The 14145-nt window shown below is 35.4% G+C and overlaps 2 protein-coding genes across 4 annotated transcripts in view; one reads left to right on the forward strand and one right to left on the reverse strand.

Annotated features, from left to right (window-relative positions):
• Positions 1 to 14145, reverse strand: part of nSyb (neuronal Synaptobrevin) — a 39229-nt gene that overhangs the window by 5184 nt on the left and 19900 nt on the right. Inside the window, exons 1-4 of one of the 2 annotated variants that reach the window (XM_086909281.1) lie at positions 11210 to 11348; positions 6949 to 7166; positions 6102 to 6181; positions 5949 to 6000 (exon numbers count right to left, since the gene is read on the reverse strand). In XM_086909281.1, coding sequence (XP_086765407.1) covers positions 5949 to 6000; positions 6102 to 6181; positions 6949 to 7166; positions 11210 to 11211 — 352 coding nt within the window. In that variant the 5' untranslated portion in view covers positions 11212 to 11348. Of the gene's footprint in view, positions 1 to 5948; positions 6001 to 6101; positions 6182 to 6948; positions 7167 to 11209; positions 11349 to 14145 lie in introns of those variants that run through there. The other variant, XM_086909279.1, reaches the window with a different exon arrangement.
• Syb (Vesicle-associated membrane protein synaptobrevin) lies at positions 11649 to 14046 on the forward strand. Of its 2 annotated transcripts, none has more exons than XM_012488357.3 (3): positions 11649 to 12126; positions 13205 to 13521; positions 13613 to 14046. In XM_012488357.3, the coding sequence occupies exons 2-3, from the start codon at positions 13209 to 13211 to the stop codon at positions 13657 to 13659; spliced, it is 360 nt and encodes a 119-aa protein (XP_012343811.1). In that variant the 5' UTR covers positions 11649 to 12126; positions 13205 to 13208; the 3' UTR covers positions 13660 to 14046. The 2 variants fall into 2 exon arrangements, with proteins under 2 accessions (XP_012343811.1, XP_012343810.1); XM_012488356.3 differs by lacking the exon at positions 11649 to 12126 and adding an exon at positions 12466 to 12821.

Consider the following 14145-nt stretch of genomic DNA (forward strand, 5'->3'; position numbering starts at 1 on the left):
GCGTCTCTCTCTTTTCTCGTTCATTATTCGCGTTATTTTATTTCATATCTTCTTCTTCTTCTTCTTTTTTTTCTCTCTAATCTTTTTAATTTTTTTTTTTTTTTTTTTTCGTTTTCTCGTTTCGTCGCACAGGTTGCTCGAAAACGTTCGTTGCCATATTCGACGAAGGCAGGCTTCTTCTACTTATATTCATTTCCCGATCGAATAGAAGGATAACGGGCTCGAAAGAACAAAGGATGCGTGTGATGCGCTCTCCCTCTTTCTCTCTCTCACTCTTTCAATCTTCCTTTCACTCTATTTTATCCTTTCGCACTTTGTCGCATTATCTTGCGTGGTATTTTATTTTTTTTATTTTTTATTATTTTCTTTTTTTTTTTTTTTACTCGTTTATTAATTATCAGCGGTTGGTCGTAATCGAACGAACATGAAGGAGAAATGATATTATTTACAGCACGAGATGTACATATATATACGTTGCAAGCAGAGCATACGATCCACGCGTGATTATCGTAACCGATCTTTCCTTCCATTTTTAATTCGGAAGCGTAAAAAAATCTTAGGACAGGAAAAATTCGCCCTTTCTCCCTGACTATATTTCATCAACACGATAACGAACGAAAACGATAAGGGAAGAGGCGTTACAAGATCCTGACGAAGAGAATACTTTCGAGAACAATTTTCGAACAATACATGATTTTCAACGTACGTATATAAGTCTCGAACAAGCAGAGTTATGAAACGATACGGAAGATCTGCACGCTCTTCGATTATAAATCGTACGCTCTTCCTCGAAACTCTATACATGCGTTATTTATTTATAAAGTAAACGTCGATATAAACATTTATACACACATTTATTATTTATTTATTTATATTCGGCACTTCTTTACGGAGGGAAGGGAGACACAATGAAAATTCCCTACGATACGACGCTGCCTTCGTCGAAAAGGATCCTGCTTTAGTTTTTACGGACACCCTGTATCGCGATATTCCCCCCCACTAATTCCCCCCTCTTCTCTTTGTACACACTGGCCATTATTTTTCTCTCTCTTAATTTTTATTCTTATTTTATCCTTAGTGCGTATGTATTATAGATTCACAAAGATGGACGAAGGAAGGCAAGGATCGATCGATTTTACGTCGATCCTCCTCCTCCTCCTCCTCCTCTTTTCTCTTCCGTGCCTCGATCTTTTTCCGTTTTTTCTAACCGGTTACCATCAAATGGATCGAACGAACGATCGACAAAGATTTCTTTCCAAAGAATTTTAAATCGTTCCTCGAGCTTCTTTATCTCATGGCCGGCCTTCGTCCATTTGCGAAACATTGACAAAAATAATTAAACCGCGTCCGTTCTCGCGCTCGAGTCGAAAGCGTCGTTTTGGATCTCGAACAGAGAAGGCGGAATTGCGAACGAAATCATAATCGTTGCGTCCTCTTCCTCCTCTTCTTCTTCTTCGATCTTCTCTCCCTTCCCAGAATCTATCTATCGTTATTTCTTATATTTCTCGCTTCTATTTTTTCGCTTCCTCCTCTCTTTCTTTTTTTTTTTTTCTTTTTTATATATATCAGATTTGGAAGATCGAAGAACTTTTTTTCGAAGTATTCAAAAATCGATCAACGATGGATATTCACTACGCCACTGTTCCTTCGTTTCTTTCGGTTGCTTTCATCTTATCAAATACGATACATCTTTCTCGTTTCTCTATTATTGTTGCTGTCGCTTGTTGCTTGTCGATTATGTGTATTTTTTTATCCTTTTTCTTTTTTTTTTATTTTTTATTTATTGTAACGCAGTCTCACACGTTCAAATAACCCGCCATTCCTTCACACGCATTTGTTTCGCTGTTGATTCCTTTTGCTTTCCTTTTTTTTTTTTGCTGCTGTTGTTGTTGTTGCTGTTGTTGTTGTTGCTGCTGTTGTTGTTGTTGTTACCTTAATTTTACTCACGTGTTCAGTTTTGCGAGTCGTTGCTGCCGGTGGCGCTCGCTGAAAAGAACAACAAGCGATTGTTTTTTTTTCCCTTGTCTCTTTCCAAGCGACCTTTTTTTTTTTTTTTTGCAACGTCTTTCATCTTGGAGGACATTTCAGTCACATCGCTTGGTTTCGTTTCGATCTTTCGTTCTTTTTCTTTTCTTTTTTTTTTTTTTTTTTTTTTTTTTTGGTATTCTTTGCATGCAGAATGCCGACGATCATGGACAAAGATATGCTTATTTTCGATAAGAAATAGAAGAAGAAGATGAATTTTTAAAAAGAATTATCAAATTTTCAATAAGATACGAGTATAATAGATGTCAAATAATTCATTAATTCGAAAAATCGCAATAAATCAATAATTAATACAATTTTATTATCTTTGCCCACGAGACTGTGATCGACCTAATCTTTACAAAACATATTACAAAACGATATAACAATGCCACATCTACATCTGAAACAAATCGCATGCAAACTTCACGATCACATTTAACATCAACTACTAATTCGTCGTTAACGCTTATAAAGATCGAACACTGTTATCGCATTCCTCTTCTCGCATCGTCCCGACTTTTCCTCCAACGTTTAAAAATCATTTCCCGTTTTTTCCACGAAAACGTATTCGCATTTCCCGATCACGATAACCTGTTGGAAGCGGATCCCGATAAAAGCGTTCCATCGAACTTCTTTCTTCCGCGTGTAACGTCTAACCAGGAGGAAGCCATGCATCGCGCTACCTTTCCCGATCAGCATGAAAATTATCTATCGAACGTAAAAAAAAAAGAAGAAGAAAAAAAAAATAAATAAAATATAAACATAAACATGCCCCATAATCGTTCTCAAGCTTTAGAGAAACGTGCACAGCGTGAAGATCGTCCCAGAAAATAATATATATTTTTGTTTCGTAGGGAGAAGAGATTATCCTCCTTTGGAATATCTTTATATACATACAATATCATTATATGTTGTCCATGTAATTGTATATTCTGGAACAGTGTTCGGAGTTCGTGAGGAAAGTAAAAGATTATAAATAATAATAAATGACGACGAAAGAGATACATAAGAATAGATCGAAGGAAAAATTTCATGCTGAGATCGAAAATATGCAATAAAAAAAAAAAGAAAAAAAGTCCGGATTTTCTGAACTGCGCGCAGAAATTGATCGAATTCTTTAAAGTTTCTATCGAAATGATAAATTATTTTTGTTCACTTTTTCACGGAGCAGAGAAAAACAAAAAAGAGAGAGAGAGAGAGAGAGAGAGAGAGAGAGAGAGAGAGAGAGAGAAGGCAAGAGAAGATTCGAATTGTTCACTTCTGCGCGTAGAAAAAAAAAAAATGTTAAAAAAGAGTTATATAATTTAGAACCTTAGCAGAGCGGAGGAAGAGAAAAATTCTTGTCCTTGCACGATCTTAAAGATGGAAGAGAGGAGAAAATTTGAAAAAAAAAAAGAAAATTATCATTGATAAAATGCATCAATAAAAATTGTAGCTTACCGTAACACGAAGAGAAGAGTGGGAGTGAAATAAAAGCTTAGAAGTCTCTTTCTATTTTGTTGTTGATGTTGTTGATGTTCTTATTGTTGTTCATAGGAGCAATATATATATATATTTAGTAACTTGTTGTTGTTATTGTTGTTGTTATTGTTGTTATTAATGTTGTCAATTTTGTTCATTGTGATTGTTGATGTCCATACGTGTTTTCATTTCTCGGTGGTATTTTAACATTATCGTTCATTTTCGTTATCTTTGTTCATTGTACGCGATGTTTTATTTCCACATTTAATTCCTTAATTTTTTTTTCCCCCTTTTCTTTTCTCAATTGTCCGACACGGATTTACGATTCTCGTCGCACTCTTTTTCGCACTCATTTTGCATTCATAATCTTTTCGACCACCAAAAAATTGAAAATCACTGGCTGGGACCAACTTCGGAAAAAAGACGGGGGCAATGCCATCAAAAAGTACAGACAGACACATAACAGTGATTACGAGGCACAGGTCTGGGTAAGTGGTTGTGTATTCTTTTCAAAACATCTTTCTCGTCCCGTTTCAAATCGATTACTCTTGTCGTGGAACGTCCTCAAAAAATTCAAAAAATTATCACGTTCTTCTTCGAAAATATTCCATGGATCCACGAAGAAACATCTTCGATATTCGCTTTCTTTTAGCTTCTATTTTTTTTTTTTTTTCTTTTCGAATTACACGAATTCCTCTCGCAACAGAGTCAAAGAAACTACAACGCGAAGGCTTTGAACATAATAATATAGTAAAAGTTTAATAAATATCCTACAAGACTCGAGTTTTTGCAATTTGTTATCTAGATCGATATCTTCGATCACTTCTCTTCACCCGATATTTAAACTCGTTCTCAAAGCCTCCACGTTCATATTTGTTGTGTCGCTAGTCTGGATCGTGTTGCTTTTGGAACAGAGAGACATTATCAAGAGTTTCTCGTCGAAAATTCATGAAACACCGTTCCATTTCTCTACACTTTTCTCCGTATATGCGCGTGGATATACGCGTGATCCTTAATTGAAGCCACGATCCGATGAAATCAATGGTTCATGAATATACAACGAGCCTCGAAGGACAGTGACTCGTAGGAGGGAAATACAGATACAGTGATACACCAGCAAGTATATACCTATTACAGGCAGACAATATGTAACACCGATGATTAAGCGTCAATTTCATAAGGATCTTTCTTACGTATTATAAATGTTCCTTTTTCTTAGTCCTCTCTACGACATTTTCATTCTCACGTCATCATTGTTGCTTCGTTGTTATTTCATCGAGATTCCAAAAGGAAAGATTCTTACGAAATTGCGAACATTTGCAAAGGGAACATATACATATATATACTATATATATATATATGAATTGAAAATTCGAATAAATTATAGAGGATTGGGGACATGGAGTTCGAGGGTAATGTAGAACAACGGAGATATACACATCCGTATACAGGTATTTCATGTACACACTGTTCTACGTGAACAGATAAGGATAAAAATAGGAAAAAGTAGAAACAGATAGACAGAGAGAAAGAGAGAGAGAGAGAGAGAACAGTAATACGCAATGTCGCAGTTTTGTTGCTGTGTCTACCTTCAGACTCACTCACACACAAATCTTTTTCCACCAACCAGCGCGTCTACATGAAGTTCGCTAGACGAAAAAAGAGAAACACATAGAATTCACACGTTAGATGATGAAACAGTGATGAGAACGGATTTAGTAACACGTTATAGCGCGTGATCGCTTCTCGATCTTCTACGAACAGTTTCCTTCCGCGAAAATTTTCCGCGCGTGGGGAAAAATTGATTTTAATCTTTACGACGATCACGTCGAACGAGACTGTTCGATCAATCGCGAGGATTAATTTTTAATATCGTTTAATATCGCGAAATTTTTCTTTTCTTTTCTTTTCTTGATATCGTGTTTAGAGAATTTCCTTCGATTCGCACGAAAACAACGAGTTATCGACACGAGTTATGATTTCAAGCGAAGCACGGTGACAATTCTGTCGACAAGACTTTAACAAACTCGAGGAATTCCCTCGAGGGAAAATGCTTGAAGGGATTCCTCGATCGGACCAAATGCAAATTCGTCGGTGACGTCCTCGCTCTCGTCGAAGACATCGTCGTGTCCCTTTGCGTCGTGCACAAAAAACACAATATGATTTCGATGGTGAAAACCTTTCTTTCTTTTTTTTTTTTTTTTTTTTCAACACGAAAACGTAGACGCAGAGACATTAGCCGAAAAAACGACTGATCCGGTTCGGTTTCGATTCAACTGAAACTTGTAACAGTCAAGTAGTCATCGATTGGATATAATAGGATATAATTTCAGTTAATCCCGAATTAGTCGTTCTATATCGTGGCGAGATACATTGATCGTATCACACAGAACATTTAGACAGTTACAATGGCAGTGTCATTAGCTTTGATAAGTGCATCTATGTATCTAGTTACTTACCAACAATGATGGCCAATACGATTATTCCGATCACGCCCATGATGATCATCATCTGGAAGCATAAAGGCAAGAAAAAAAAAAAAAAACAAAAGGAATGAAGGTTTAAATCGGACGAACGTTTTCAATTTTTCTTAATCGAAGGATATTCGTTACCTTCAGATTTTGTAACCAGAACTTCCTCTTCAGTTTTCCTGCTTGTTGTTCAAATTGCGACGCTCCTTGCTGAAGCGCGTCTAAAACGACAAATTATTCGGGAAATATTCTATTTCTAATACTTCGACAACGTTTTTTTTTTTTTTTTTTTTGAAAAACGCGTAAAACAAAAGATACGATAACGAAGCAAAGATTTATTCGTACAAACGTTCGAATCTTAAATTTTTTTTCAAACAATTGTTTCTTTAACGATCTCTCGACTTGTTTAATCGCAAAAGTTGCCAAGTGAAAAAGTTGTGTTAATGATCAAACTGCGTGCAGGGGAAAAAGATCGACGATGGTCAGCCTCGTAACGTGGCATCGATTCGAGAACGTCACGAGTAATCGATATCAGCGTGTAGAGAGACGCGCAGGGTCGAACTGCTTCAATACCCCGCGAGAATGAATGAAGAGAATATACTTCGAGAAACGAGGGACAACTGTTCCTTCGACTTAATCATCCATGCGCTTTGTGCACGTTTTAATCCCATTTTTTAATCATATGTACGTATGCATTTCTTTTTAAAAAGGAAAAAAATCTTTTATCTTTTATGGGCAACAAACAAAGAAAGAGTATCACGTGTCTTCGTTTTTCAACTGCTCGTCAATTTAACCTTTTCAATTTTATACAAATACATATCCCCTTTCCCCCTTCGCGTTTTACATAATATCTGTCTCATATCTTAACCGCTTATTGTCGATAGGAATTAAAAAAACGTAGTCGAGGAAAGTTTTCGAATTAATATTTCACAAGCTTGAGGGAAAAATAATCGTAAATAACGAACGGAGAATAACATATGGATCCTACCTGCTCGATCATCGAGCTCGGACAGCTTTTGATCACGCTCCAACACCTTTTCAACGTTCGTTTTCATAATGTCGACGACCTCGTCCACCTGCGCCTGCGTCGCCTGCAGCCGTTTCTGCGAGGCGATCTGCTGAGGCGTTCTCGGACCTCCGACGATCCCGTCGGAACCTGCGCCTGCACCCGCAGCAGCATCCGGTGCCAGACCGCCTTCGGTGGCCCTGTAAATCCATTATTAATTTCTCATTCGAATTGTCCAAACAAATTTCCATCCATCCAACAAATCTGACTTCGCCCCCCCCCCTCCCCCCTCCCCCCTTCCCGCATTTCGTTTCGATTAATAAAATTCTCGAGGGAGAGGGAAGGAAATCTATTTAAAATATCCCCTCGACGGGGAAATTTCAAATTAAAAGTCTCATCTTCGCTGATAAATCTCCCCTCCCCTCTCGCCGAGAAAGGAAATCGAGCGGCAAATGGAGGAAGTGGTGCACGTGTTGGAAGATTAAGACTGGAAATATGAAAGTGCGTCTGGATCGGTGATAAGCGATTCATTGAAAATAAATAAGCCGGTGTCTTTTTCTTTTCTTTTCTTCTTCGTTTCTGGTTAGTCGAACGTTAGTCAGTTAGGATATTTTGTATTTATTAAACTTAGAAGACGAATCGAGGGACGAAAGCGTTAATAATAAAATATCGTAATGAACGCGCCTTGTCTGATTGTCTCGTTGGATTCAAATTCCCTCCAAATAATTTTTAGTTTTGCTTTGACGGGGGGAAAAAAATTTTTCAGAGATTAAACAGACTTTAAACGAAGCGATACAAATAATTATGTTTCAGGTTCATAAATATTACAACTCGATCCTTTATTTTGCAATGGGTGATATCTCCGACCGAGGTAAAAGGGCAAAGTTGGTGATATATTTCAGAAAGCTGGACACTCGGTTAGATTGTCGCATTGTCGTATCGTGAAGAAATGATTAAATTATTCTCACGGAAAGAACAATGTTTGAACAACTTTGCTTCGATCTTCGATGAAAAATTGGCGTCGTATTTTCTTCTTTTTCCAAGATAAAAATAAATAACCAAAATATATTCCTTTCGAAGAACTATTATTCTTTCGTCTCCCTCGAGATATTAAAAAAGGATAATGACCAGGTAAATAAAAAAGTTTACATGAATTTGAGGTCGGGCAAAGGTCTATCTCGTACGTCTGACCTTTCGACCAGGTTAAGACCTTTCAAGGAACAACGACGAGGATGTTAGTTTAATTAACACGACAGATTCGCGTTGGTGTTTTCAACACGAACCGTGGGCAACTTTATCGCGTTCCGTTGAATTATCGACGCTGCCACCTCCTCGATCTTGATTTATTATTCCTCCGAGGATCTCCTTTAATGATCTATTTCCACAAGACACCGTCACAAACACCCGATATATTTTATTCTATATCGGTCTGACTAATTAAAGAGATCACCTACGCAAATAACTCCGCCTCTGAATCGCCGATATCCCATACACGTGCGATGAGAAATACGTTATTAACGTTATTTCTCGAGTGTTTCCTTTTTCAATCGGAAATTTTACTCGTCCTCTTCATCGGTAATTAAAGAAGCCTCGATAAACTTTTCGAACTCGAATATTTTTCTTTATTTATACGTTATTTCTCACCTCTCTCTCTCTCTCTTATATATATATATATGCAATATAGGTGACTGATCGAAGCGTTTCGTTTCGCTTCGTGTTCGATCGGCGTATATTTCGATTCCGGGCGCGTGCTCGAGATGGTAAATCAGGGTTTACGGACAAGCACCGATAGCAGATTAAAAAGCGGTCGAAGAGGTTGCGGGTTTTATTTTTGGCAACGAACGATCGAACGAACGGGCGAGCGGTAACAGCCGTTCGATCGATTCGAATATCGCCGGCCAGTCGAATATCACCGTGTTCGAGAGTGGATGAATGTAATTCAAGATAAGCTTCGAGGGGAGAGCGAAATCCTCAATGAGATTCCGAATGGGAGAGAGATCGGGGATTATTTCTCCCTGAAAAATTTCCATATCGGTTTTGGAAAGAATTTCCGATCGAAGTGGGAGGCGTTCACCACGGTTTTAAAAGCTTTATGCGTTCAAACGGCTTATATAATCGGATTAATATATCGATCGGTGGGGAGGGAGCGGGGGGGGGGGAAGGAGGGTGTATCGTCATCGAATTATCTTCGAATTTGTTGCGAAATAATTGTTGTTGAATATCATTTCAATCGTGCGTTCCATTTCATCCTTTCGAATCGTCTTATTCAAAAAGGGATGTTTCACTGCTCGAACGAAACAGCTTTCGATCGTTCAAACTTTTGAACGGTGACGTGTACAATTTGTACGAATCGAAAACTTTCACCCTTGTTCGGAAGCGTTGCTTTTTTTTTTTTTTTTTTTTTTTTAATTATTCGCATCGATATGCTAAATTTAGAATTATTGAAGAACAAATGACGTCAACGAAAAAGAAACATAACCGTACATACCCTCTGAGCGATTCGTTATTGCCTGTGTTATCTCTTTTTTCTTTTTTTGGAGGAACAAAAAGAAGAACGATTTGTCGTCTTGAAGTTGACTTCGTAATGCAACCTGTATGACGTCAAATACTTATCGTTTTAACTTGAAAATTTTTAAGCTTCACTCGGAAATTTATAAGGAATCAAGTGTGAACTGAATAGGGCTTAAGATAACGTGCACAAAGAAGAATAGAAGGACGAGCGTTAAAAAAAAAAAAAAATGAAAGAGAAACCTTTTTTTGCAAATAAAACGATCGTTCCTTTAATGGAAAAAAGATGACGATAAAGAGATTCATTCGTTATTTTTTGAGAAAACTTCATCTGGATATATTGTTTAAACGATGGTCAACGTGAAATTTTTTCAGGAATAATTTTATTTGCAGCGAAACATGTACGCGAGTAGTAGTAATATTTCGCAAAAGTCATAGAACATTGCTGCAAATATGTTCGTCATTGATTATCTAAATATAGAAACTACGAATAGAGCGTAGAGTCCGTTTGTGTTTTATAATTGATTGTTATCAGTAAATGTGTCTAATTAAATTTTCATCAGCCAAAATATTCACGCGATATCGATCTTAAGCGAACGAAATTTACCAAATTTCATGGTATTACAAAATTATAATTAAAAGAGAGGAGAGGAAATCACAAAAAAAAATAAAGAATAAGAATAAATTTTCATTCACAATTATTCTCAAAGTAGAAACTCTGACTGAATTTCGAAACTAAAAGTTAACTAACTAAATTTTGTGAAAAAGTTGTAGGGGACAATGTCGGTGGTAAAATCAGGTTCAATGATACAAAGCTGCGAGGTGTGAGCTCTTTGAAGCTCGTAAACTTCGATTGTGAAAGAAGATGTACGAGATCGGGTACCAGAATTCAATGACCGCAATTCCATTATTCGAAAGAAATCGTCTTCATGCTTCTCCTTTAAGCTTTGCTGCACTTTATCGGAAATTCTGGCGTGTGGTGCGAATAAGCCATGCAAGCTAATCGATTGGCGACAGTGGTCTAGGAAATTGCGTCTTAAAATCTATCTTATACTTATAATCCCATTTTTCCATACGATCGTGATTCATAGTAGTTTTTAAAAAATACTGGTCCAAGTTGAATTTTACGTGAAGATTTTAATCTGCACATTTGTATATATATATATATCGTTCGACAAAAATAATTGTTTATTTCATGTTCTAACGTATGTTCTGAGTTCACTTGTCAAATTAATTCTTGCGTAATATACGAACGAGGAAAAATGAGGTTACAAATGCAAACTCGAAATAATAAGAAATTTATGGAATAGAAAGATTCGTTCGTTTATCAACGTCACTAAAAATTCGATGATTTTTCAGGATAAACTCATAAATATTTTCCATTCTTCTTTTCCTTTTAACGAGATACGATTATTACCAGATAAAAAAATGACGAAAATTATAGAGAACGTTTAAAACGAGATTTACATTTCTATCTTGAATAATTTATCGATTCGCCTGCGTTTATTCGCCGGCAGGCTTAAATAAACTCGATACTAATTTGTCAAAACTAGAAGTTACACGTTTCCGTATTCTGCAGAATAGATTATAGATTCTCGTAGATTATAGATGCCTCGATATAGATTCGTTCGCAGGGAATCACCAGTTCACACGAATTTCTCTCGTCGATTTTGCTCGAACAGAAATACACTTTTCGATGAGCACAGGATCGTTAGAATTTCGTGGATTTACTCACATGTTGTTCGTCGGTCGCTGTTGGTTTCCTGAACTAGAGCTATCCGCTGACTTGCCAACCCCGTCAGATGACCGCGTACTTTTCACGAGCGACTGTCACCGACTAGACAGCCGCGGTATTGATAAAATTTCCAGCGACACCATCGCGCCGCCGCTCCACCGTTATCTCGATTTGCCCTCGAACCGTTTGAATCGTGTCTTCCATATTTTCAATTTTAACTCTTCGACGAATTTTCTTTTCTTCTACGAACGATCAATTTGATTGAAAATCTCGTCGAATATAATTATGTGCGAAATATACGAATTAATATAATATTGTAATGGAAATTTTCACGTTGGTGATTGAAGATCGAGAATCGATGTATCGAATACGAAAGTTCGATACGTGGCTTGGAAGAGAGAGTAATGCGCATGTACAGAAAGTTCCAGTCAATAAACGCCAGTCAGCCGCAACCCTCATGCGCAAACACACCCTGAGAGGAAGTCAGGGATGTTATCGTTGTTCTCGAGAGCCCTGACTTTTGAAACGCGAAAATAGGCCAACGACCGGCACGATTATTCTCATTATTTTGTAACTAATTAATTTATTGTTGTTATTTCGTGATCGAATGTGACACCGATATTAATAAAATGATTGAAAAACCAAGATTTGTTCAAGTCTCGTTTGACGATTTTACGGGATTAATCTTTTGAATAAAATTGGACACATTTTTTTTTGTTTAAAAGTACATTTCTGTGATTTAAGTTCATACGGTCCTGGCAACGCGATGAGAATACGCGCACAAGCATCCGTAAGATGTTTTATTTATGTCTTCGTTACGATTTTTGTCGCGAGGTGAGGATACCATTGTGAATTTTGCTTCGTAAAAATGTCGTTGAAGATTGGTAAAAAAAGGCGAGAAATGGATCGTTCGTCGAGTGAGTTTATTGTTCATATATTTTGTAAAATTTTAAAAGATTATTGACTATTAAAAAGTTTGATAAAAAAATAGCTTACATTTGTCCATATAATTTGTAATAAAAGTTATTCATAATTCATTTTAATAATTGAGCCAAATTTTTATTTTGTTGTTACATTTTATATATCTCTAATTACATATTAATTTTCATTAAAAGTATTAAAGTTTAAAAAATCTTTTTATGTTATTTATTTATAAATAGTGATATTTATTATCATTAAAATTAATCGGACAATTTCAGAGTAAAATAATTTTGACGTAAAGAAATATACATATTAAAGCTTTCAAATGTATTTATAATGCGCATAATTGTATTAAGATGGCAGCACTCGTGTGATTTGAATTTAAGATTTGTATCATTGTAATCTTAAAAATTACATCGTGAAAGCTGATAAAAATTATGATTATATAATGATTGTATCTAATACTGATAACTAATGAATTAAAGATTAGATTGGAAAAAGAATCTGATTGCTTGTTACATTTCTTGATAATTTTCATAATAAATGTGATGTCATGAGTATCGCCATCTTTATCGTATGTCATGTACAGTTGTAAAGTGTATTCGTCATCGAAGTAAAGTTGGGGATATCTGTCATTATTTTTAAACAATTTGCATCCCCATTAAATTTTTCATAAATTCTTCATTTTAGAGTAAGTTGTTGTAATTTTCTATTTTAAAAAAATGATACAAATTGGTATTTCTAATAAAATATTACGATATTATAAACAGAGTACATATTTGCTTATATTTTATTATATTATATTTAATTTAACGATACTGTTGTATTTTTATTCCATTGAATAAATATGACATTTATTAAATATTATAATAGTATTGTACACAATTGTAATTCAATAATTTTATTCGTTCAAATATTTTATAAATTTTTAGGTTATGGGTGTGTGCAGTAGTTCATACATATTGTTGCTCTATCCAAAAAAATTGTTTTTAAAATGTATTTTAAATTATTGTTAATTATAATTGATCATGTTTTCTGATACATATTTATCGTATGTGATTCTTTTGATTACAGAAATATGGATGGCAGTGGTAATTCTAGAGATGATATGGGTGGTCCAAGAAACTCACAGCCAGCATCTACAAAAAAGCTGCAGCAAACACAAGCAACCGTTGATGAAGTTGTGGGAATAATGAAAGTAAATGTAGAAAAAGTATTGGAAAGAGATCAAAAGTTGTCAGAATTGGAAAATCGTGCTGATGCTCTGCAACAGGGAGCTACTCAATTTGAACAACAAGCAGGCAAATTGAAAAGGAAATTTTGGTGGAAGAATCTTAAAATGATGATCATCATCGGTATTATCTGCGTAATTATTTTAATCATCATTATTGGTGAGTGATATTTACAAAGAAAAAATAATACACAAACATAGGTTTATAAATTATAGATTTAAATAGATACATATTTTAATCTTTGCAATAGCTTCAATTGTGTCAGGCTCGTCGGATTCTGACAATTCCTCTAACTGATAGCATTATACCAAATGGAATATAAATGCTCTGGATTTGTTATTTTGTGTCCTAAAAAGTTAACCTCACCAGAGTAAAAAAAATGGGCGCACAAAGTTAGATATAATGTGATCGTTAAAAATCAAGATCCGTATGGACTTGTTTGAACGAATTACGATGAAGTAATATATATATATAAAAAAAAAAAAAAGAAAGATAAGAAAAAAAATATATTTTTGAGACTTAAACTTATTCAAGCGCACAATTATTAGATTAATTGCAGTATTAATATGGGTGGCCTTTTGTAAAACTGTGAACGGACAATACATTTCATAATGTTATCTTGTTACAATGCTTATTGTACATTTATTAATGATATATAATATATAATATAACGTTTATACTTTTTTTCATCGGTATTCAAATAATTCAGGTTTCCATTTCGCCTCGTTCCTCTCCAAATATCAACATTCAATAGCTCCACGCACGATTTCTACATTATAGTTT

Source organism: Apis florea, unplaced genomic scaffold, assembly GCF_048593485.1.
Source record: "Apis florea isolate Af1SG1 unplaced genomic scaffold, ASM4859348v1 contig_3081_pilon, whole genome shotgun sequence".
In the NCBI taxonomy this organism is placed as follows: domain Eukaryota; kingdom Metazoa; phylum Arthropoda; class Insecta; order Hymenoptera; family Apidae; genus Apis; species Apis florea.

Excerpts from the sequence above, each read along its gene's own strand:
- Syb (XM_012488357.3), top strand. The coding sequence starts at position 13,209 with ATGGATGGCAGTGGTAATTCTAGAGATGATATGGGTGGTCCAAGAAAC. Across the intron at positions 13,522-13,612 it reads TATTTTAATCATCATTATTG|CTTCAATTGTGTCAGGCTCG; the intron begins GTGAGTGATATT and ends TCTTTGCAATAG.